The sequence below is a fragment of the Leptinotarsa decemlineata genome, unplaced genomic scaffold (genome assembly GCF_025532065.1).
Source record: "Leptinotarsa decemlineata unplaced genomic scaffold, Ldec_3_MD MMD2_P_RNA_scaffold_14, whole genome shotgun sequence".
NCBI classification, from domain to species: domain Eukaryota; kingdom Metazoa; phylum Arthropoda; class Insecta; order Coleoptera; family Chrysomelidae; genus Leptinotarsa; species Leptinotarsa decemlineata.
Window position 1 is genome coordinate 2,702,576 of NW_027412528.1, and position 26,398 is coordinate 2,728,973.

Consider the following 26,398-nt stretch of genomic DNA (forward strand, 5'->3'; position numbering starts at 1 on the left):
TTTGACTGAAAAAGTCGAAGTTAGGATTTCGTTATGAGATGAGTACTTCTTTGACTGAAAAGTCAAAGTTGGGAATCTATCAATCATATATATATATATATATATATAATATATATATATATATATATATATATATATATATGAATATAATGATAAGTACTACAGAGTGGGATGATGATACTTTCACACAAGTTTTGACTATAATGTTAATCTATTTCTGTTTGAAAGTATAATGATAGCTCTGAAAATGGTTGTTTGTTGTCTTTAATTGTAGCCCTGAAAAGGGCTGTTTTTTCCTATTAATCCATACAGTGGTATGGACTAGCGCTCCTCATCATCAGAAACAATGATGATGGTATCATCATCTGAATCATCTGTATCTGATGATATACTGATGATGTCGTCCTCATATTCATCTGAATCAGATGATATACTAATTATATCATCCGCATGATCGTGTAGCTCGTTATTCTCTCGATCGTCTAACTCTAAATCTACTTCCTCTTGCATACGTTCTTCTACGCGTTCTGGGAAATTATCAGGAAGATCATAGATGCGTTGCAGGAATTCTGCGAAGCTTGTGTTGAAATGAGTAAGTGTTGAATCTATTTCATGTACCTGGATGGGTCCTGTACTTGATATAGAATACTCTGGTACACTCATCGGTTCGGTAGTGGAATCAGCACTCGACATTGTGAAAGAATGATGTAGAACTGGGATTGATGCTATATTTATATCAAAAAAACTGGAGGGGTAAAGTGTAAATGTAAAACAATTTAGTGTTTGGAATTCGAAAGCAACAAGAATGACAATCTTCATGGAACTCTGAGTGATAATTGAGAAAAAAACTAATAATAAGGGAGAGGGAAAAGACACTGCCCCAACCACGCAGTGTCTCGTGTACACCACCAAAAAAAAGTGTGTACTCCGAGGAAGGAAAGGATTAAGGGTGGGAGAGAGAGAGAGAGAGAGAAACAAGGAAACGATTACAAGTCGTCATCAGAATTCAATATTTCCCAATTGTGCATGAGAGCTCGCCTTTCTGACCAAATTTCAGCAGCTACTGAATCAGGGGCCATATTAGGCTCTGGATACTCCAAGTCTGACTCCCTTTCCCTACCATCAGTGCTTGTAACATGAAGCACTTGAATTCGGGAATCGAAGTTCTCCAACGTTGAAGGACATCTATGTGGTTCTGTTGTGGAATCCACGTCCATGTCCATGTCCACATCCGAATCATTGTCGTTGTCTTCGAAGTTGGGATCTCTAGGTATCGACTCGGGTTCCAACTGGGGTCCGGTTGTGGAATCAGGTTCCTGAGTTGTCGACATGCTGGCGATAACTACTCAACTGAATATTAGATTGAGGAACTCCTACATTTATACTATTCAAATATAGGTGAGGATAGGTGGGGGCTATGCAGTGTTGTAAAACTAATAAGGAAAAGGGAGAGGGAGAGACCTTGCCCCAACCTCGCAGTGTCTTGTGTACACCAACCAACAGTATGTGTACTCCTAGGAAAGGATTAGGGATTGATTAGGGGGGTTGATTAGGGGTAACGGAATTACTCTATTAGGATAGGAGATGGTGGAGGACTATCCTCAATGAGGATAGGCGGGTCAGGAGGATCTTCCTCATCGGACTTATCGGACTCGTAGGAGTCGCCCCACTCATCGAGCTCGTCATCCCTGTACCAGTTCCAGAACTCATGATGATCCTCAGCCGACTGGGAAGGATCCGGGTACTCACTGTCCGAAAGGTCTGGTTGGTCGGTCCCGGTGACGTGTAACACTTGCACCCTGTAATCATGATCCGGGAAGTCGGGCTCAAGCGAGTGAGGTGACGTGGTGGAAGTAACAAACCCTTCCTGGTAGTTCTCCCAGTAATTAAACTGATACCCCGGTAGCTATATGGTTGGATAGTTGAATCAGGTTCCATCTCGAAGCTAGCTGATCTACTGAATGTTTCATCAGATGATTCCTACTTTTATTCTTTTGAGAGGGAGTGGGCGAGGAGTGGGGATTGAGTGGGGTGAATTGCAAAGTGTCATAAGACATATTCAATGAAAGAGATACTTGAATGGATAAAATACAAATGATATATATATACTTGTTGATTTCATTATGAAATATGTCTTTTCTTTTTTAATTTTCTTCCCAAGAGATAAAATTGATGTGAGGTATTTGTCTAGAAGAATTTGGAATTGAAATAAAAAATTTGGAAGAATTTGGAATTGAAATAAAAAATGAAAATAATAATAAGACGAAGTGAAGAAAAATGCTCCAACCATCGCATTGTTCAATGTGTACCAAACCAAAACAATGTACACCCTTTATTTCACTACTTTTTTATTTTATTTTATTTATTTTTTTGGTTCCTGAAATTACAAATATAAACTTAAAACTACCATAATTAAATATTCTTAACTAACCTAAAACTAATCTTATATTTACCCTTAATCTACGAAAAAAGTGTCCATAATTGTTGATAATTTTTATACAGCTCTATCGAAGAGGTCTATGCTTTACACCTTTCCTGCAGAGATGCATAATTCCGATCTATTTCGGCTATTTCCTTTTGGAGCTCCCTCCGTCGGTTATCCATTTCAGCCATTTGCCGGGTCATGGTAACCAACGCGGCCTCGCTAGATCGGGAAGCTCGTTCTGCTTTCCTACACCTCTGCAGGAAAGTTTTCAACCTTTCACTATCCTCTTCGATGGGCTGTCGCACTTGTGGCACTTGTGGCACCAACACTTCAGGATTCGCCGGTGTTGCTGGCAGCGGTGTTAGCGGCATCCCCAACGGGGTCAATATGATACACTCCGGAGAAGGCGCCCTCGGTGTTTCCACTGCTGCGGCCAGTGTTTCGACTGTTGCTGCTGCTGCCGGTGGTGTGGAGGGCCTTAAGCTCTTACGAGCGGTCGACCAACTACCTGTATAAGGATTAGTCCTATTGCAAGTAGCTCGGTACTTCTCAATAGGACCAAGCCTCGCTGCAGGTCGTTGACAAACCTTCTTCACAACCCTGACTTCCTCCTCTTCCTCGAATAAGTCAGGGCTGAGAGATCGGACCCTAACTCTCGAAGTGGCTGCCTTCTCCTGCTCGTTCACAGGCATGATGGATGCCAGGGCATTGTTTAACTCCTGGGTGTTGGATGCCATTCTGAAAATGTAAAATAATACAAAGTTAGTTGATATAAAAAAAAGAAATAACATTGTTAACTTACTCAAAATTCTGCTTGTTGACTGGACTGGACTGGACTAGACTGGAGTGTTGACTCGATGACTTGAACTGTCGAACTGAATGTTGAAGAGTGCTCTCCTCGGGGTATAGGCATGCATGCGCGAGTGGTGGGAAAGTGGCGGGGGCGCGCACGCGCAATGGGGGTGGGGGCGTGCATGCGTGACTGTTGGGAGTTGAGGGTGGGGCGATGGGTGGAGCCTTGAGGATAAGGGGTGGGACTCAGAGGGTGGATCGTTTCTCTGTTTCCATCGTTTTCAAAACTGCTCGCGGTCGCGCTCGCTACGCTCGTGCTCCCGCGAGACAGTTAGTCTCTTTTCGGCGCCCCGGGCGTTTGATGGTGGGCGGGCAGTGGGGCAGGCGGGTGAGGTGGTGGGGGAGGGGGAAACGCGCGCGGTATGCATTCACCATGTTCCCTAACCTAACGTAATGTTTCTCTAACCTTACCTAACCTAACGTTTCTCCAGGACTAACCTAACCTATCCTAATCTAACCTACCCTAACCTAACCTAACGTTTCTCTAACCTAACCTAACGTTTCTCCAGAACTAACCTAACCTACCCTAATCTAACCTAACCTAATTCGCGCGCGGAATGTATTCACCATGCCCGTTCAATTAATACGTCATCTGTTGGTTTTGGTTCTATTATTCTAACATTTGGATTAATGTCCAGTCCTGGATATCCCAGTCCATCTGATGACCTGCCTTTATGTTTTTTCTCCAAAACTTCAACTCTCTGTTCCAGTACATCATATTTTTTCATTGTAGTCGCTGTTATGTTAGACATAGCATCATATTTTCTCATTGTAGACGCTGTTATGCCAGACATTTTTATCTCTACATCACTTGTAAGTTTGTCAAATTTACGAGTGAAAGTTATCCGAGCCTCTGCAATTTTATCATCGAATGCTTGACGTGCATCGCGAGCAATATTACCTATTGTGGATTGTATTGCAGCTTGTAGGGCTAGAAGTATGACCTCCTTTGCTCCAATAATTTCCCCCTCAAGATATGATACAGTTACACAATCACTCTTGTCAATTGGTTCGCTAGTATTTTTCAATATTTTTCTTTGCATGTCATAATGACCATCTTTTGTTAATTTGAATCCATTGCCGGGTGGACCTCGGATGACATTACCACCCCATTTTCTTTTTCTGCCAAATTTATCGATTGTTTTAGACATTGTGCACCCACGATGATTCTTTCAAACTGATATTCCTTTCATTTACATTATACTATATACAAGGTGTCCCTGGACTTCCTCTTTTCCTCTCGGGAATGTATAGATGGGGTCAAAATATCACTAGTACTTCATATAACTTTTTTTCCTAAAAGTCTTCGTAACCAAGTTACGGGCCCTCGAAGTTACAAAATGAAAAATGTTTTTCTTTGATAACTTTTCAAGTGAATATTCAAAATCATACAAATTTTGGTAATTGACTAAACAAATGAATTCCGTCGATGAGCTTCCATGCAGGAGTCAGTTGTTTTGCTACAAAGTCAGGAACGGACTACCCCGATGGTCCACACCCCAAAACTTTGAAATGACACTTATTTTTCAATATTTTTCAACAAAATAAGGTTACTTGGACAATTTTATGAATAAAAGTACTCGTGTGGAAAGTCGATCGGAGCAACGAGTCTTGATAAAAATGTAGTTCTACTCGACGACATCAAACCCGCTCGTCCACCATTATTTGAAATGAATAATTATCAAAGCAGAAATAATAATGATAAAGTTAATTCAACAACATTTATAACAGGAATAATACAAAGTATGCTAAAATGAAGTCGTAAACAAAAAGTACAGTACCTATATGGAAGTTTAAGTCACAATTGTGATAGCAGATATTTTTTCAAAAGAAATATCAAGTTCTGTAGATTCGTGGTGTTTTTAAACTAACACGCTACTCTACTATGAAATATCGAATTCATTCCATATTTTGTAGGTACATAATACGTGTGGAATAATCACGTTTCGTGTTGATCAGTTATCTGAATCTCATGAAACTCAACATTCGAATGTTTCGAATTCTTCTTCACAGCTAAACTGTTGAGGAGTTTCACTGATAATTATAATTTTATGGGAGAAATTCTTTAACACGAATCTAAATTTAGCTGAAAAAACGCACATCGGAAAAAATATTTACTATACTAATAAAAAGCAAACGAATGAACTACAAAAACGGCTGCACATGATCAGTTGAAAAATATCCAGGGAATAATTATGTTCCATTTCTTTCACAAATGTCGACAAAAAAACCTTTTAGAAAGTTTTGATAAAAAATGAGAAACTGGAATGCGATTTTGTTTTGTTGAGTGGTGCGTTGTCATATGACTATCATTGTATTGTCAATATTCTATAGGATATTTTGAATTTTTTTGATATGGCCGAACAGTTTACATTCAATGAATATGCAGATATGCATGTATTTTATGGACGAGCATTTTGTAATGCTGCAGAAGCTCGTCGTCTGTATTCCGAGCATTTTCCCAATCGAACGGTACCGTCAAGAGAAACATTCGAGCGTGTCGATCGCAGCTTGAGGGAGACAGGTATGTAATAATTGATAATTAATTTAAGCACGTTATTTTATTTCGATATTATTGTAGGTACAGTTTTGCCAAAACGAGGTGGTGAGGGCGCTCCTAGGACTGTACGTACCGTTGTATTGGAGGAAAATATTTTGGAAGCCGTCGCTGATGATCCTTCAATGAGCATCAGAAATCTATCAGAACAGTTCCATACATCAAAGTCCACTATTCATAGAATAATTAGGGAACAACTGCTCCACCCATTTCACATCCAGAAGGTACATGCCATGACACCTCAAAATTTTCCAGCACGACTGGAATATGCCAATTGGTTCATGGATAGGCAAAGAGAGGATATGACTTTTATTAATCGAGTTTTATTCACTGATGAAGCAGGTTTCAGTAGAGATGGAGTTATCAACTCTCATAATCTCCATATATGGGCCGAAGAAAATCCCCATGGGATATTGCAAACCAAACACCAACGGAAATTCAACGTGAATGTTTGGGCTGGTATCATAGGAAACCATCTTATAGGACCATTCGTTCTACAGGACCGATTGAATGGAGAACGTTATTTGGAGTTCATTCAGAACGATTTGAATGGACTTTTGGAACATGTTCCATTGCAAACCCGAAGCGATATGTGGTTCATGCATGATGGCGCTCCTCCTCATTTTAGTTTGATTGTGCGTGACCATCTGAACCATATTTTCCACAATAGATGGATTGGTAGAGGTGGGCCATATTCATGGCCATCGCGGTCTCCGGATTTAAATCCATTGGATTTCTTTCTGTGGGGGCATCTAAAAAGCCTTGTTTACGCTACACCTATTCACACAAGAGATGCATTGTTGAATAGAATAACATTACATTGTGAAGCCATACGAAACGACCCTGGAATGCTATTTCAAGTACAGAGAGGATGTCTTCGCAGACTAAGAAAATGTATAGAGAGAGAAGTTGGTCATATCGAGCAGTTTCTGTAGCGGATTTTTCATTTCTGTTTGCTCTTGAGGCTCTTGAGTTTCGTTAGTTAAACGTGTTTGCATTATAAAAATTCGTTATGAACATTTTACCTATCATTTCCATTTTCCTTAAAAACTAATATTTTCGAATAATGGTAGACATCTCAGGATAAATGTTGTTGAATTAACGTTATCATTATCATTTCTGCTTTGATAATTATTCATTTCAAATAATGGTGGACGAGCGGGTTTGATGTCGTCGAGTGAAACTACATTTTTATCAAGACTCGTTGCTCCAATCGACTTTCCACACGAGTATAAAATTGTCCAAGTAACCTTAATTTGTTGAAAAATATTGAAAAATATCTGTCATTTCAAAGTTTTGGGGTGTGGACCATCGGGGGTAGTCCGTTCCTGACTTTGTAGCAAAACAACTGACTCCTGCATGACAGCTCATCGAAGGAATTCATTTGTTTAGTCAATTACCAAAATTTGGATGATTTTGAATATACACTTGAAAAGTTATCAAAGAAAAACATTTTTCATTTTGTAACTTCGAGGGCCCGTTACTTGGTAACAAAGGATTTTAGGAAAAAAAGTTATATGAAGTACTGGTGATATTTTGACCCCATCTATACATTCCCGAGAGGAAAAGAGGAAGTCCAGGGACACCCTGTATATTGCAGAAATTGATTAGGGAAATAGAAATAATACAAATAAAATTTTAATCATTTTATATTCATTACAGTAATACATATACATACATACATACATAATACATTAATATCACATTACTTCTGTCATATATTATTAATTATAAATGGCTACAAAAACATCAATATTGAATTTTCCGGTTTTGAAGATATTGAATAATATTTCAATCATTGATCTCGGCAGATAATAAATTAATCAATTGATCCAATGGAGTCTCCTGAGATTGTGATTGTTGAATTATATTGGTTATCCAACGAATGTTATCATTTGGATCGTTTTGATAAAATTCAATATCATTATGACCCCAAGGAAGAGTGTGGGTAGTATTCGGAATGATAAATCGTTTATCGTCATGGTATGATAATGCAACTTCATTCTTCAATTCAGTGTACATATCATGCAACACGCTTCTAAACGAATTCATCTTTCTGAATTAAATATCATACCACCATGTTCAACGATTTTTTGATAATCTTCACATGTCAATTCATTCTTTATAACTGATCGTTTAACCCCTTTGGCTTTTTTAAATTCACCATCAACGGATTTCACGTAATACGCTTTTGCACCTGTACCATAAAAGCTCATGATTGGATCATTCGGAAATTCATCTTTGAAGTTACCCAAGATTGAACTTGTTACTGGAATATTGAATTGGTTAACTATACTGTAATTGGATGTATCAAACCTACTTATGTTACTTTTCATGAATTCATAAAAATTTTCTGTATTTACTTTCAAAATGAGTGAGTCGGTATCTGTGTACAGTAAAGAGTCATTTTCACCAAAGTGTTGTTTGATGCATCCATAGAAAAAGTCGTACATGACTGTTTTTGATAATTCTAATATAGGAAATCCCAAATATAATGGTTCATCATAATGGACTTTAACTTTACCCAATGAATGGCAACGAAATTTTCTGTGAAAATTGAACAATTTTTGAAATTTGGTCTGGATATGAGAGTGCTGCACCTATATTTTTCTTTATATTTTCCCAATGTGTAACGAGTCTAACATCAATTCTGTTATCTACATTCTCCATTGTCTTTCCATATACCGCATTATTCATTAGTTTATAGAAATCTTTAACAGATTTGTTGTTAGACCTATTACGCATTTCAGTATTGAGATCTATATAGGGTTTCATCCAACGTGATTGTTTGAATTTCAATACTCTATGTGTATTCATTACAATCAAACCATTTTTGATGGCTTGCTGTAGATTTCTATAATGAACAATATATTTTCTTTTATCATTCAAATTTGGAATTAATTTGGGAATTTTCGATTGTGTACGAGGTGGTATTAATTTTTCAACTAAAAATGGAAGATCAGAATGTTCATCGTGCAACTCTTGTGGATAATGAATGTCCACTTCAAACACATACCCATACGGACTATCAGAACTCACATTCATCACATCAAGGTTACGAATTTCATTAGGTGTCAACCATGTAAATTCACTTGTTGGTAGAGGTTGTGACATGCTATGACCGTTGCATCTAAATACGTAATGAATGTGGAAGGTTCATTGGGATTATAATTTGGTAAAAATTTATTATTTGCTATATGTTTCCTCTCACTACACTGACTAATTCCACCTCGTATACCTTTTTGAAAAAAGTGAATCATATCAATGTCAGTTAGTAATTCCAATTCAATATTCGTATACTTCAACATAGCATCCCAAGATAATCCAGGTGCAGTGTAATAATGTGCTGGATCTTAATTATAAATCTCCAAACTTGTGGTGCGAAAGTTTTCAAAAATATCACATAATAGCAATACATCCGACTTCAAATACAAATCAGAGTATTCACCCAAATTCTGACACTCGAATAAATTCCACACATTTCTAGCCCTATCATAATCATTTTCTGATATATGTTCACAAATGAGTTTGTCATAAAACTGATTTTTTGTTGGAAGTGATGGATAATTCAATTTGTCAATGTCATCAACGAAGCTATATGGAAATACACCTTTCTGCCTTATCAAATTGAATTTCTCAATTTGTGGTAAATGTTTATGCATCTCCAAACATTGTTCAGAGGTCAAGTTAGCACCCAACTTCTCCAACGACTTAGTCATAAATTTATAACTATCGATAAATCTCATTTTGAGATATTTCTTCTTAACCTTACCATCTTTATCGATATAGGTGTGTGTGAAGAGATGCTTAGTGAAAGATATGTATTTCTCTTTTGTTTGTGGGATGACATCAACTTTCTCTTTATTCCTATACAATTCTTTTATGAATAAATGGCAATCATAGCCGCTTAAATTGTGGAAAATAATAGGTACAAAGTTGGGGATTTTGAAATTCAAATTACATTTGGAATGAGCGGCTTGTGATCTTTTCTTTCCTGTAACATGACAATGATCTCTAACTTTGACTTCACCATCAGTAAATGGTTTATTACAAATACCACAAGTTCTGGCTGCAGCAAATTGTTCCTCTTCTTCGAGGGTTTGTGCATCCATTGGTATAGAGAATCTGAGATGATTTTCATATATCTTTTTCAAATAGTATTTATTCACAAGTCCAACCTAAATTACAAAAAAATAAATGTTACTACTCAATCTCGTTGGAATTTACAAAAAATAAATACCCGAGTCACGTTCCTGGAATTCAGTCGTTTGAGCCACAATTACATCAGGGAATCCATCAAAAACAGCATTCAAATCTGAAGATTGGTCCACTATTTTATTGTGGGAATTAAATGACTTCGTGTCCCTCGAATCTTGAGTCTGAAGAATATAATTCCCAAAAACTTCAGCCGGAACTTGTGGTATATGTACCACAAGTTCCGGCTGCAGCAAATTGTTCCTCTTCTTCGAGGGTTTGTGTATCCATTGGTATAGGGTATCTGAGATGATTTTCATATATCTTTTTCAAATCATCTTCAATGCTACTCACAAATTTCTGAGCTGCATCTACACCCCTATATGTAACAAATTTTGACAAATCATCATTGTATGAACATTTTATCAGATAAGCAAATGAATATGGAGCATGTTTGAATGTTTTAATCGTGTATGAACTTTCTGGATTTGGCTCATTCACGTGAATCGGTTCAAGTACTGATTCAAAGTCAGCATATACTACAAATGGTACCCTCATTTGTCTCTCAAAATTTTCAAACTTTAATTTATTTTCCGCAACCATCCGACCATATTTATTGATCTTAAAATTGGTGGTTGGTGTTGTTGTACTAACGAGATTACAATCATTCATCTTATGACGTAAAAGCAGTCTCTCGCTGGAAAAATATATCAAACATCCATCACAAAAATATTTTTTGTGATCATGAGCTGATAGTTGACTAGAAACTAATCTTGAAAGATCTTTGATCCAACAATAGTGACTATTGCCGGAGTCATCAGTTATAAGTAACAAATTGACATGTCTCCGAAGTCTTCTCTGTGAGTATCGCAATGGACCAATCACATCATACTTCACTTTACCCTTATCAAATTTACTCTCTAAACCGTAAACATTAATTGAAATATCATTCCTATCTTCAAAGCTTTCAATATTCTTATTATTAACTTTAACCGGAAAATCCATACCTGTGACATCTAAAACATTGGAAAAATGTGGATATGACGTAACTTCGAACACTCTACCATTTGCAGGATATAATGCTGATGTTATAGCCCAAGCAAAACAGTGTTGATCTTCGTTACGAACATTCACGACAGCTTTCCTCCATTCAATGCATTCAGGCAGCTTCACATATGAACGTCCTTCCAGTGGACTGTATTTATTAATATTGACTTCGAGAAATAGTATTTTTTTCACAAGTTCAACCTAAATTACAAAAAAAATAAATATTACTACTCAATCTCGTTGGAATTTACAAAAAAATTAATACCTGAGTCACGTTCCTGGAATTCAGTCGTTTGAGCCACAATTACATCACGGAATCCATCAAAAACAGCATTCAAATCTGAAGATTGGTCCACTATTTTATTTTGGGAATTAAATGACTTCGTGTCCCTCGAATCTTGAGTCTGAAGAATATAATTCCTAAAAACTTCCATATTCACCTTGATGCTTTTATGGATCCTGATGGCCGATTCCAGTAATTCAATGACCTTCTGCCTAATCTCATTGAAAAATGACATGTAGTCAGTGGATACAATCGAACTCTCAACCCTGTACGTAGCAATGCGGCAATTGAATACATTCGTTATAATTTGAACACCTTCAGACAATTGAACACATGCAATATTTTTATGACTTATGGTTCTTCGGTGAGAGTTCACTTGCGTCATAGGAATTGTCACATTACAGCTATTGCAAGTATACATTGGTGTTGCATTGTCCACTCTCATCCGTTTCACAGCAGGTCCTCCTTGGCAACTCTGGAGCTGATGCCGACGAAGATTATCACTACGAGTGAAAGATTTACCACAGTCACAGGAATACATTTTATATAATAGTTCTCACTAACTCACTTGTTGTAAACTGACACAACCAACACTCGTCCGCTTCTCAAATACAGCCTGATAGGGCCCGTCAAGACGTCATAGCCAACCCCACTTCTCAACTACATGCGCCAAGATTACCTCCCAACTGAATGCGATAACAGATGTCGATACGAACAGGCAGTGGTCGTTGTGCTCTCGTAGAGGTTAGACGTTAGGCAGACGGTCCTCGGCTGCCGTGGTGTCACCATCGATAGCGGGGCTAGAGCGATGCGTTACGTCACAGCCTTCATCGCTTCGGGAGAGGTGAGGGCAGACCGATGAATACGCATTACTCAGCCACTTTATCGTGGAGTCAACATCTTGCTCTCTTACCGTTGGACGGATGCTGCTGTGACGTCACACCACTTCTAACTTGCTGGGCTCACACCGATGGAACATTCATTACTTGAAGGATCTTCGAAGTATGCAGACGTATGTTTGTACATAGACAAGCACATGATGAAACCCTGTACCATGCATTCTCACACACACACACCAATCAAATGTAGTTACGTCACTATGTCACACACACACACACACACACACACACACACACACACACACACACACACACACACAAAAATCTCATATGAAAAAAAAATTCTGAACGATCCCTGCATCAGACCCTTCAAGGTCACATCGCCTTGATGTTACTAAACAACAACAAAAAAAAAGCAATTAATACGTCATAGTGGTGGGGGAGGCCCAGAACCGGCCGTAATCTGCTACTTAAACGTACTCCTTCTAGGAGTACGTTTCTGTACGTGGGGATCTCGTGAACGATAAGAGATAGAGGAAATACCAAAGATATACAGGAACAACCAAAAAATCCCAAATTATATTTTTGCCTATATCTTCTTTATTCGCAGACATATTGAAAATATGTCCACATTTTGCTATTGACACTTGATGTGGGCTCTCAGAATATATCCATGAATTTTTTATACAGGGTGTCATTTGACTTGGGCCACCCCCATCTTTGAATTTTTGAATACGGACCTGTATTTTTTGTTGTAGTTTTTGAATCGTAGTCGTTTACTTCATACTGGGAAATAAAATTCAAAATTATACTTGTGTGAATTATTCCCTTTTAAATTACGGCCCTGGAAATTGGTTGATTGAGTTGAATAAAAACACAATAGCAACTTTCACGTCTCCCTATGTACCGTAGAGTTTTCGAGAGCCAGTGTTTCAATATTGATACCTGGAACAAAATGTACATTAACGTTCATTATCACTATTTGAAAGTAGCACAATAAAATTGGAATAAAAATCAAATAGATAATATTTTTCTCGTAGGTTCCTCATGAACATTTACAACTTTTTATGACTTGGAGAGCAACTCGCATTCCCTTGTTGAAAAGTACCTATTCATTACGTTTTCAGTTTCTTGGCGCACCTGCCTGTACCAGGTACCACTCCATTTCCTTTTGGACATATTGATACTATCTTGAAAAAGAATGATAAAAATTATAAAAACAAAAGATATGTCATTCACTTACTTTTCTGTACTGAAGATACACAACTGAAATCACTCTAGTTTAAACATGTACTTAGTCAAACCAACAAATCCCACACACCAACTCTCCTCGGGCCTAAAATGAGGTATAGTAGGTTAAGCACCATGACTTTACTATCGATACTATTGCCTTTTACTTACTTTTCCTAAAGACTGAATATGCAACTCTACTGTTTGAAGATGCAAAAGCAAACTATTGGCTGTACTGCAAATTGGACAACCCCAAAGTATAAATGGTACACTAAACATGAGAGAATTAATTATACTTGATAATAACACCATGTCAACCGCCATGTTAAATCAAATGTCGATTCCAACGCAAAGCTGCTAAGCGTTGAGGGCCACAGCCGCTTTCACAGAGCTTCGACTGTCGCGCGCTACACTTCAATTGACCAATGACAAACGTTTACTCCGATATCTCACTTCCGCATTTCTCTGTTGCCAGGATTTGGCGCTTTGTAATTGAATAATTTCAAAACCAAAAAGGCAAATAGGATGAGAATAAACTGATTTATTGATGCAAATTAACCAATTGACCATTCATTTTTTTTGTCGTTTCAACAGTTGCAGTCGGAGCAATTCATCAGTATCTTCGCGTTGAGTTCAAAAACTGGTTAACACTATTAGGGTTATATACATTAGGTTATGCATTCGATTAGAATCTTCAAATATTTTTGTTTTTGATAATATTGAATTATTTGAATACGTTATCATAAGATAATTCAAAATTCCAGTAATACATCGTATGGAATATTCCAAAATATACCGTGGGGATATATTCTAAGAGCATACCATATTGTATATTCGATCGACAATATTCTTAGAATATTCACGGGAGAATAATCCGTTTATAGACATTCTATGCACATTCTTTCGGGAATAATCGTGCCATATTCATTCAAGCATATTCTATGAATATTTTAAAGGCATGTATATATTCCAAGAATATTCTATGAATATCTGGTGCTGTGTGGGTTCCTAAGAGTTAGGATAATCTTTAGGAAGATTTTTAAATATTCGGTAATTCTTAATAGGAGAAGGAAGCTTTTAGTGAGATAAGTTTAGATAAGGAAATCTAGCTTTCTTCAAAGAAGCCATAGATAGAGTATTTCATCAGCTATAGACTGAAATCAAAAACGCAGTTTCAAAGTGCGATATGTAGATTTTTTTCAAATTTCAGTTTCATAAAGTGTGAAAATACGAGAAAGATCACTTTTTCAAAGTCATTTTTTCGGATAACACGTCTGGGATATTCTCGTCGCGGGATAAGAGTTTTTACTCAGGGCGTTGAGATAATATCGTAGGAAAATAAAAGTTGAAATTTTCCGTGGTTTTGCTGGATATACACCAATTTCTCTTGTCGTCATTTCGAAAAATCGTCCACAGAGGGAGTGCAATGAAAATATGTTGAAATTAAATGCAGATAAACGCCGTTCGAATTCGTATACCAGTGCGTGCATGAAAAAATGTCACAGAGTGAACCCCAGATGCGACTTCGTTACTCATTGGAGTTGTGAGCAGATTCGTCAGGCCCAAGATCGGCCACGACAGTGCGACGAAGCTCTGACAAAATTGCGCCGAAAACGCAATGTTGCCAGCAAATAAATGGTGGGATGAATTCTAATAAACCCAACATAATGTTGTTTGGACCAAAAAACAATTTACCGTTTTCTCAAAATATCAAAATTACCTACTATTGATAAAGAGCGATTACCTCTTGTAGAACACACAAAAAAACCTGTAATTTTAGATTAGAAAAACACAGATAAACATGTTCAGGGATCTTTGTTGAAGGTGATTGACAATGTTTCATGATGAATTTTATTAGTTCGGACTTCCATTCTCTAATAGTATATAAAATGTTTTGAAATCCCTGAAAAAACTGAACTAAATGAAAAATTCAAAATAATACCTCAAAATATCAATTATATTAAGCAAAAAACCCTGAAATGAAATTACAGTGAAATAAAATACAAGTGAAAAACAGAAAAATTAAATGAAAAATACCAAGCCGAATTACTTCACGACGTTTCGGTCGGTCGGTAGCCAGGCGGTTCGACGTGGGTGCTTTGTTCACTCACTCGAATTGGCTGCCGTGTTGGTCGGTGGTTCAAGCACTAGTCTGAACGATTGATTTTCACTTGCTATCGTCCAACCCGTGTTAGGAATCACACGTTGAAAGGTAAGACCTCTTTAATCTCTTGCTCGCACAAGTTTCGACTTCTGAGGATTGCCTTTCGAAGGTGTGCGGAGTACTTTCACTCATCTCCTCTTTCCTATTTAGGCTTCACCGGTATAGCGGTCATCTCCCGCTAAACAGGTGAAGCGTAAAGAGAAAAGAGGAGATAAGTGAAAGTACTCGTGAAGTAACTTGACTTGAAATCTCCTAATTTTTTATTTTCTATTTTTTGTTTAATTGTTCAAGTTTTTACTTTCATTTTATTTCACTGTAATTTCATTTCAGGGTTTTTTTCAGGGTTTTTGTTTTTTGCTAAATATATATATATATATATATATATATATATATATATATATATATATATATATATATATATATATATATATATAAAGTGAATAGAGTGAATAGATAAGTACTCTTTGATCATTCCCATATTGATTTCAATTTAAGAGCTGTTTCAGCCTATTGGGCATCGTCAGTACCGGGCAGGCGGTCCTCGATTGAAGACAAAATGAGAAAAACCAAGAAAGTACTTGATAAAAATAGCTGCGTAAACGCAAGCGAAACATAAGTGGAACCACCTATTGGTGTGACACCCAAGTCAACTTGCCAAGTTTCTATGTCAGTGTTGGTGGTTTGACCAATCAACCGACAACTGCGGTAGCTGAAATTTGGGATACTAACCTGAAATGCCATCGGAAACGAATCCACATCCTTTTTGTGCTCATTGTACCTTTGGATCAGTTTTTTCTTGGTTTGGCCGGAAGAAAAAAAAAACATAAATCCAACAGTATATAAATCAAACCTTGCAACACACGCCATACAAAACAAACATAATTTCCCCCCACCAGAGAACATAAAACTAATAAAACAAATCAACAAGGGAAACCGCATGGACATTTGGGAAAACTTGAACATCAATAAATTTAACAGTCATAAATCACTTATTGAGGAACAAGTACAAATCAAAACACAACAAGATCTCACATTCAATATATTAAACAATACCATACACATTCCTAGAGAAGATCTAACACGAAGAAGAGTACCTGATGCAGAACAAATACAGGCAAATTTAACTAAAGTACCTGAAATACCTGAGTTAAGACGCTCTGACCGTATAAAGAGACAGACAACAGAATGACCAGTTCAGTTTGAGGAGTGCCAGAAGATGACAGTACTACCAACTGTCGAAAGCGCTCGCAGATAATTAATAGAAAATATAAAGCTTCAAATCCTTTTTGTAAAATTTAATATTGAAATATATATACAGTGCTTTTCAGATAAAAGTATCCACCTTTAATAACTTTTGTAATACTGGTATTTAGGAAAAATCCAAAAACACGTCAATTTATGTTGGAAGGGGCAAGCATTATGGCTTATTTAAACTTACTGGAAAAGCCACCCCCTCACCCCTAGCATCATCCCTTTTTTTTTAAATTACTTCTCATATTTTTTATGTAAAATTTGGATACTCCTCTTTGAGCTGATTTCAAAAATGTATAATACTTGTAGGTTAAAGTGGTTAGTTTATGAGATAAACAATTTTTCTTTTAATAGCACAAATTTTACTTATTTTTTACTTTCACCTTATTTGCCTGTAATAAAATGGGTTGTACAACAGTTCAAACTCTTTAATCTTTTTAACTGTGCTATTTATTATGAAGTTACAATAAGTGTTCAAAATGAGTACCATTCACTTCCATACAATGGTATAATCTATTTTGAAATGCCTCTCTGACATTGCTTAATACGGCTGGATTTAATTGTCGACATTCATTTTCTATCCTCTCTCGGAAATCATCCAGAGATTCTGGTTGGGTAGCATAAACTTTTGTTTTTAAATACTCCCATAAAAAGAAGTCTAGGGGTGTTGAATCCGGTGACCTAGGTGGCCACTCCATCATCTGCCCTCTTCTACCTATCCAACGAGCGGGGAATGTTTCGTTTAAAAATTGTCGGACAGGCATAGCATAGTGTGGGGGAGCTCCGTCAAATACCAGTAAAGCTTCGGAAAGGTTATCATCATTTTCTATTATTGTTGTAATACGTGGGTCAACCCCTTCCCTGAGTAACTCAAGATATGATTCACCATTTAAATTTCCGTTGATGAAGAAAGGTCCGACAATGTGGTCACCTAGGATACCACACCAAACGTTTAACTTTTGGGGATGTTGTGTATGGAATTCACGTATAATATGTGGATCACTTTCAGTCCAATATCTACAATTATGCTATTTACTAAGCCATTTAATGAAAATGAGCATTCATCAGAAAAGCAAATATTGTTCAACAATTGTGGATTGTTATTGATAAATTGCGTCATTGATTCGCAAAACTCTAGACGACGATCAAAATCATCTTCATTCAACTCGTGCACCAACTTAACTTTGTATGGGTGGTACTTGAATTTATGTAGAACTCGGAAAACTGTTTTTGTTGTTTGGATTTTTGAAGTAGAATAAATAGCACAGTTAAACAGATTAAAGAGTTTGAACTGTTGTACAACCCATTTTAGTACAGGCAAATAAGGTGAAAGTAAAAAAATAAGTAAAATTTGTGCTATTAAAAGAAAAATTGTTTATCTCATAAACTAACCGCTTTAACCTACAAGTATTATACATTTTTGAAATTAGCTCAAGTTATTAAAGGTGGATACTTTTATCTGAAAAGCACTGTATATATATATATATATATATATATATATATATATATATATATATATATATATATATACAGTGAACTATACCTATAACTTACCTAGAACTTAAGTGAAAGAACAATTGTTTCTTTTATCATCGCTAATTTTTGTTTCATGATATATGAATTGTAAACCTATTTTTTTTCACAATTCATATATAGAGCTTCAGAAAGAAAGAGGGGGAGAAACAGAAAAATTCATTGAAATTTTTTATGCTTTATTTTCAGAATTTAAGTAATTCAAAGAGAACGATAAGTTTTCTTCATTTCTTATCGCCATCTGGATTTCCTAACCAAGGGTATACTTTCGGACAAGCTACGCAAGAGTCCATATAACGAGTTTCACCATCCTTATCCAACGTACAACGAACTGGGTGACATGATGCACTATTACTGGGAGACTCTGTTTTGAATTCTGATAAAGTAACAGGATTCTTCATCCAATCTAAGACCTATAAATGAAATTTGAATGAATGTGTTAAACAATGACTTCAGAAACACGTAAACACTCTCCGTAGTCTGTCGAAATAATCGGTTTCAGATTCGATCCCAGTTAAGAATCAACTGATTTCTTATGAAATGTATAGTTACCCTTAGTAAGGGGCGAAAATGAAAGTTGAACAACGTATACAAATATCAACAACTCCAGATCAACTTCACCCTCTGAGAACTTCAACTGGCAAGGAAGCCGATGATTGATAGTGAGAACGTTTTTCAACGAACGATATTGACGATAGAGTACATTTAGACTTTTCAATAGTTCGAAGACTGATAAGTCTCAGTACAAAATTACAATAATAATCAATCCGTTTATTCATATTCTCGTAAAATGTATGAAATACTCATATTGTTAGGAATTTTGTTGAAAAATGTGTTCTCAATGTAACATCTCCTTACTATTTATTCATTTGCCAAGAAACATCATTATTTTCATAATTATACTATATGAAATGAATTAGCAGCGGTTCCGACTAAAGGTACCCGGCTTCGCACGGATAGCATTACAGTTATTACATGTTACAAGGTTGATATGTAGTAAATAACGGTTGAATATTATTTATAATCCGAGGCGCAGCCGAGGATGATTTCATAGCATCAATTGAAATTGCCACTTACTTGTTTTTGTGAAACCAAGAAAACGTCTTTCTTCTCCTGCAGTCTGTTGAGGAATTTCTCAAAACCGGCATAACTGTTTGCTATAAAGTCGAACCAATTGGAGTTGACTATTAGTGTCATAGGAAGTTTTGTATTATTTCGAATAATGTCTACTTCATTTGTTAACCAATCAGCAATTTGATCCGCAGTTCCTCTATAAATAAAAAGATGGAAATCAATTCAGTTTTATTCAGAAAACAGGTGATATTTCATGAATCGTTATATATGTACCGACAATTAAGAGGCTTTGATCCCAAGCTATAATATGCATATAAGTATACCATGTGGAACTCGTATAATAACAAACAAAAATAAAACTCATGGAGATATTATCAAAATTCTACGCAACTCTCATCAAATATCAAAAATATATGAAATGAAAATGCCTTTGGAAGCCTCGTTCCAGTGTTACTCCCTGTTTATGATCTCAGCTTGGGGCCACTTGATGTTATGTTGATTTGCTGATTTTCCCTCGCTGTGTGTGTTTCTTATGCTCGGCAATGCAAACTTTCAATGGCCTCTCAGTTTCAATGGCGGCTGCGGTGGTACCGGCAGAGGAGCCAGCAGCACGTGCCTATAAATAACGCGTCAAAGACCGCGCTTTGCCCTGTAGAACTTTATTATTAGCAGCGATCACACGAGTTCATATGTATATTCAGTATCAGTATTGCACCCGTGCGGAGCCGGGGCGGTTCGCTACTTCTATAATATGAGAAACGGTTGTATTTGTCAGCAAGTGAATGGTGAACATTCTGAACTTTTATTAGGATGAACTGGATTTAGTTAGAAAAAAAATCGAATCATGATAATACTTGTTTGGCAAATCTTTCATTCTTGTGAATGAAAATGAACCAATAATATCCCATTTCTGGGATATTCCATTTGATTTCAAAAAAACAAACCAGGTTCAGATGGACAATCAAAGAATAAATAGGCTATTATAGCTCACTGAATTAAAATACAACCCCTCACGATTACACGAAAAAAAAAATCATATTTATTCGTATTTATGTTTTCCATTAATTCAATAAGACGTTGAAAAGAATATTCAATTGCAATTTTTTTCAATTCAGCGGAATTATGTCAATATAAATTTTTAGTATGTCGCTACGGCATACGTGGCGACGTATGCCGTAGCGACAGGTCACTATGCGCAGGCGACTATACAATTATCATCCCACGCTATCTCTCTCGCCACACTGAGCTCAGATATATTTCATGTATACAGTTGGGTTGACTACAGTATACATAACCTGTGTTTTGTAAAACAAATAATTTTTATAAATAATTGAAAATGAAATATCTGGCAATGTCTGATAATTCAGAAAGTGAAAGTGAGCAGCCTCCTGCAAAGAAAGCAAAATCACACAACAGCACACCATCAAGTCATTCGTAAGTTAATTATTTTTTTTATTTTATAATTAAAGTATGCATTTATCTGTGCATTGAGCCCACGTATATTTTCTCTTTCTCCAAGTCCAGTAAATGTGAAATCCAATCTCTTGGTAGATTGAAATTCACAAAATTTTTATAGCATATAATATTTTTAAATGTACTAATAATTAATTTTGATTTCGTTCTTATGGTAAATAATGGTCTAAAATATTTGCTTGAAGAATACATTCCATAAAGACAGACACAATTTTAAAAACGAGGTCTTTATATTACAATACATAATGAAATTTGGAACAATCATGAAATACAAATCAATTCAGAGAACTAAGATTATAAAAAAAGAAGAAAAAAATCACCTCAAAGGTGCTGCTTCGTTCCCTCCTGTTCATAAAAGAGGACATATGCCTCATCGCTCACAAGTGATTTTGGCGAAATTGGGAACACGTGTGAATCGTTGTATTTAATTGTATTTAAAAATCATCTAAGAGAAAGTAGCGAATGTTTTTATAATTTGTTAATAACAGGAACATTGAATTTATTTTGAAAAATTTATTATTGATATTTATAATTTAAGATCATTTACTAATGATATATTACTATATATTGCAGTAATTAGGTGGAAAAAATTCGTAATATTTTAATTTAAGATTATGCCATTATAATTTCTGTAGTTATCAGTTCTTTTATGCTTACTACTTGTACAAAATAATTTCGATGTTTCACATCTGCCAGGCGTCCCGTATCGGCTCACAATTTTTTTATTTTTTCACTTGGTAAAATGGTTTCAAACTCTCCGTTACCTAACCAGTTTTTTGTTCTTTGTTGAATCTATACCGTAACAGATTTTCTATAACCCGTTTTCAATCGATTTTAAATTTAATAGCGGAATCATATGGAAAATATTGACGGATCATCCAATACTTACACTACATTACAATCTGACATAGTATTGCACCAGGTCTCATTTCCATTCAGATCATTTATGGGAAGAATCCAAAAATCAGGAAAAGCTTCGTTTGGACACTCATTTCCCAAATTGCATTCTTGAGTGCTCAAATAATCCAGAGTGTATGGAAATAATGGTTTAATAGGTGTTGTGGGCCATGAGCTGTCATATTGAAGTCCTGCAGCTTGATAAGCTTTTATGGAGATATTTCCCGCTAACTGCAGCTGAGGAGTTCTCACACCAATGATATTTTCTGTTGGAATGTTGGCAAACTTAGATATTATTTTTTTCTGACCGTCAAATTCTTGTGTCAAAATTTCTTCGGTCGCATTTCTCCAATATATCTGCGGAGAATCGCTGAAAGAGAAATTGAAAACTATGTTGAACTGGTAGAACTTATCTTACCAAAAATTTTTTTTTAATTCATTTGAATTGATAAATTTATTTCAGATCATAAACATATAATTGAATACTTGTGATGCACGGTTTGATGTTGGGATAAAACGCCAGTAATAAAAAATAATTAAATGTCATTCTCTAAATATCAATCTTTCTAGCATTAAACTCTCCAAAGTGAACTAGAAAAAGATAAAAAACACAATCATTAATAATTGATGAATTCTAATTAGTGCAAGGCATCAAACAATATGCGGGAAAATACTGAACAGAATTGTGACTTCATTATATACAACTTTTTTTTATAATTTTTTGATATGGAATACAACAGCAAGTATTCGACTGGTTTAATGTAAAGTGTCCAGATCAGCCAATTAACAGCTAGTAAACTCAAAATGTCGATAGTAAATGCTCTAGAAGCAAAAAAAATTACATTAGAACTGAATATTGAAATGTCGACTGTGGTATGTGATTCTGAGAAATTATTTTTCATTTATATTTCATTTTTTATAGTCGCATGTTTCTTTGAACAAATTATGTTTTTCAATTAAGCTGATTTTTGCTCTGGGAAATCCTGGTAATTTCGAGAAATAAACATATATCCCCCTCACCAATTATTCACTTTCAACCAAATGAAAGGAGCAGGTTCCGCAGTAAGCTTCTGATACAACTGTTTTCCTGAAAGATGGATTATTAGACAAGAAAAAAAGTTGGCTCCCAACTTATGCAGATCTCAAACCCCTGTTTTTTATAAGTAATGTATTCAAATCATTTTTATTGTCAATCTATAGAAATTGGAATAACTCCATAAATTATTCGATTTTCATTTCGCAAATGGCTTCCAACGAAGTGTTGAATGCCACAAAGATGATGAATTAAAATATTTCTTATTCACCCTGTACAAACACATCAATCAGGTGAATCGCCAGCAAATAAATAATGAAATACTATACAAATTATCGTTTTATTTTTCTAATGACAGTGTGGAGGCGAATATCTATCTATTAGTTAAATTTGAGGTAATTCCATATTTTAGCATGTTGTGGTATTTTGATACGTGAATATGGCTTCAACAGGTTATTTCCGAAGGTATGTAAGTATTCATTATAGAGCAAACTATACTCGTATATCGTGTCCAAAATAAGGAGGGCCAGCATGAAGAAATCGAAAAAAGGAAGAGATTCAAATTTTATTGAATAACAAATAATTTGCTCATTTGAATTACTTTTCGAAATTTTGGAAATTCCGAGATTATGTGTGATATATCAGTGTAGTTGTCGCCAAAAAAGTGCAACTGATATCAAGTGATTCTGCCGAATTTAAAATTGATGGTGTTAGCTCGGAGATGGCATGTCAGATTAAAATTCTGTGAACTTAGCTTATTTAGCTTGAAAAGTGACAATAAGAAAGGGTTTTTTGTTTTTCAATACCTGCCTGAATAACGCCACGAAAAATTAAAACGGAATTGACAAATTTCGGTGCTTTCGAATATATCCGGAATTATTTGAAATTTCAAAACATCATTCGACTACACGACTACGCTCCAAAATTGACAACTTTTTCGTAATTTATCGAACTTTATATCTCATATGGTTTCCGATTTTCTCATGCGGGCCTGTCTCATTTTTGACAGATAGTATAGATCAGAAGTACAATACTTTTGGTACTTACGTAATCGAGTGTACCGCTACTTCAAATCCGAGATTGAAAACATCATTTACCATCTTGTAGTTTGTGTATTCGTGAGGTACAAAGAATGTGGCACCGATTGGAACTCCATCTGGATTCGCACGATTGAAAAATAGTGGCTTCCAGAATTTTTTGACTATATCTTCAGTTAAAGCCTCGTTGAATGTCAAGCTGATCAACTGAAATTCAAGTTGATTAATAAAAATTAGTGATTGTACATATACAGTGCGTTTTTCAGCTGATCCTAATACAGCTATCTTGATAACGATAAGAACTAGAATACTAGAACTAGAATAATCTCTTTTCAGATCGCCAAAAAGTATAATCGTCGAATTTTATTATTTGGCTCTTCCGCCATCATTTAGAATAATACAAAAAAGGAAGAAAAACGTACAATCCTGTTCCATATTTGTTATAATCATATATAAACCAATATGCAATGCGACGTTTCGTTCACTAGATTTCATCGTCAACTATTTTAATGAATACAGATTCATCGATTTTTGTAGCCGCTGGAATAACAAATTCAGTTATGTATTTCAATAAACTTTTCCTGTCGTTTGTATATCTGAGGACTCAAAAATACTCCACACATCTTTCGAAAATTTGCAAGTAGTGGTGAACGCCCATGCATTCCAGGGGTTGTGTATAAATATGGAAGAACGGTTCAAAAGCCAATTTTCATGATACGTGTATTATAATACATGGCTGACTTTGATATCACAAAAATCGATGAAAATCTAAATATCCTTTTTAAAAAAAGTTCGTAATGAAGTCTAATGAACGAAACGTCGAATTGCAAATTGGTTTATATCAGATTATAACAAACATGAAACATTATTGAAAGTTCCCCTGCCATTTTCTATTTCAATTGAAATGGAGACGGTACAGCCAAAAAACAAAATTTGACAATTCTAGTCTGGCGAATATTTCAATAACAACCACTGATACTCAGAAATAACAAATCAGGGGTCTACAAGTAAATTGTGACTAAAAACTGATAAAGGAACGACTTCAAGAAGTTTCAAAACAAGAATCATCGAATATAAAAAACATTAAACTGAAGAAAACAAAATACACATATGATTGCCACCTTTTCGAAAACAACCACGATTTCGATATGGACTACGACACATTACATACAGGAAATAATGTACAAAAATTGAATCTACTAGCATTTCTGGAAATCAATAAATGCAAACATTAATTTTTTTACAAACGACCAATAAGGAGTTATTAGCCACCATTGTTGAACTTGTTTTTATAAAATGTCAATAATTAACAAATTTATAGTCTGCCTGTTTTTTCTAGGAGTGATATTGTATTGCTTTGTAGTTATTTTGCCAGAATTAATTATTTATTCAATTAGGTAGGTATTGGCATTGGATGCCAATAAATAACATATTTATGAATTACCTGTTTTCTATAAGTAATATCGTATATATTTTTTTTTAAATCTACCTGATTTATCAAAATTATTCATTTATTTTATGGGTGATTTAAGCAAGTGTTGGTCCAACTGAGCCGTTAATTGAAACTCATTTCAAGAAATATATTCGGTGTCTCAGAGCAAATAAGTCTAGTATCGCCTATTGTACCTTTGAGAACGGCCACAAAATAAATTACATTTTTGAAATTGTTTATTTATCAAAAATAACCCGTTTCAGAGCTGTTGAACTTTTATGTACTGTTTTCCTTGTTCATTCTCTACTTCGCACTATGAACAAATATTGTTTTCTACTTAAGAGTTTGTTACATTACATTCATAATATCGATATGACGATATGCGGTATGCAGACCTAAATAAAAAAAACTAAAATGAAAAACAACTATCTTTTTCTAGTTATTATTAGTTATCAAAACGATATTTTTTTCATTATTATTCATGAATTTTTAATACGAACTCACCTGTGGAATGTCTTCTAGATCTGAATCTGGTAAAGGATGTTCAGCAGAAGAGCAACGGCATTGGTCGGTACATTCATCATCAGAACATACGCTTGCTTTTTCTCCAACAGCAGACGGAACAGCTTCAAGGGCTACCAAAAATAAACTTAGCACTATCGCAAACTTCATGATGATCGCAGTCCGCATACAATTGCCTAGTAGACGAAAAACATACGGTTTTATATCAGTCAGATTACGTCAATATTTTCAAGTTGATTGAAAATAGGTTTATAATCTTAAGATTACCAGGAATACAGTAAAATATGAAGTGGATATTTGTGTCAATATGGATATAGATATCTTTAAAAATTCAAGTGATTCTGAGAAGTCTGTGAAATTTTAAGAATAAAGGATAATTTCCAGAACTCTGTGAAGACAACTAGATCATTTGATAGTTCGTACTGGAACCTCTGGCGGGAAATAAAACTATTGAAAACACTTTTACACGGTCTCTTGACGGGCGTTTCACTAACCATGTAACCTGTAATTGTTCCTATGCTAACTACCTGTTTTTCAATACCTCTAATTTGTTAT

The 26,398-nt window shown here is 35.4% G+C and overlaps 1 protein-coding gene across 1 annotated transcript; it reads right to left on the reverse strand.

Moving 5' to 3' along the window:
* Nucleotides 1-18,537: 18,537 nt before the first annotated feature.
* LOC111514289 (Chitin deacetylase-like 9) lies at nucleotides 18,538-26,029 on the reverse strand. The gene is made up of 5 exons (XM_023170525.2): nucleotides 25,826-26,029; nucleotides 23,900-24,096; nucleotides 21,812-22,189; nucleotides 19,453-19,645; nucleotides 18,538-18,788 (listed from the first exon to the last, which is right to left on the reverse strand). The coding sequence occupies exons 1-5, from the start codon at nucleotides 26,009-26,011 to the stop codon at nucleotides 18,600-18,602; spliced, it is 1,143 nt and encodes a 380-aa protein (XP_023026293.1). The 5' UTR covers nucleotides 26,012-26,029; the 3' UTR covers nucleotides 18,538-18,599.
* Between the last annotated feature and the right edge of the window lie 369 nt (nucleotides 26,030-26,398).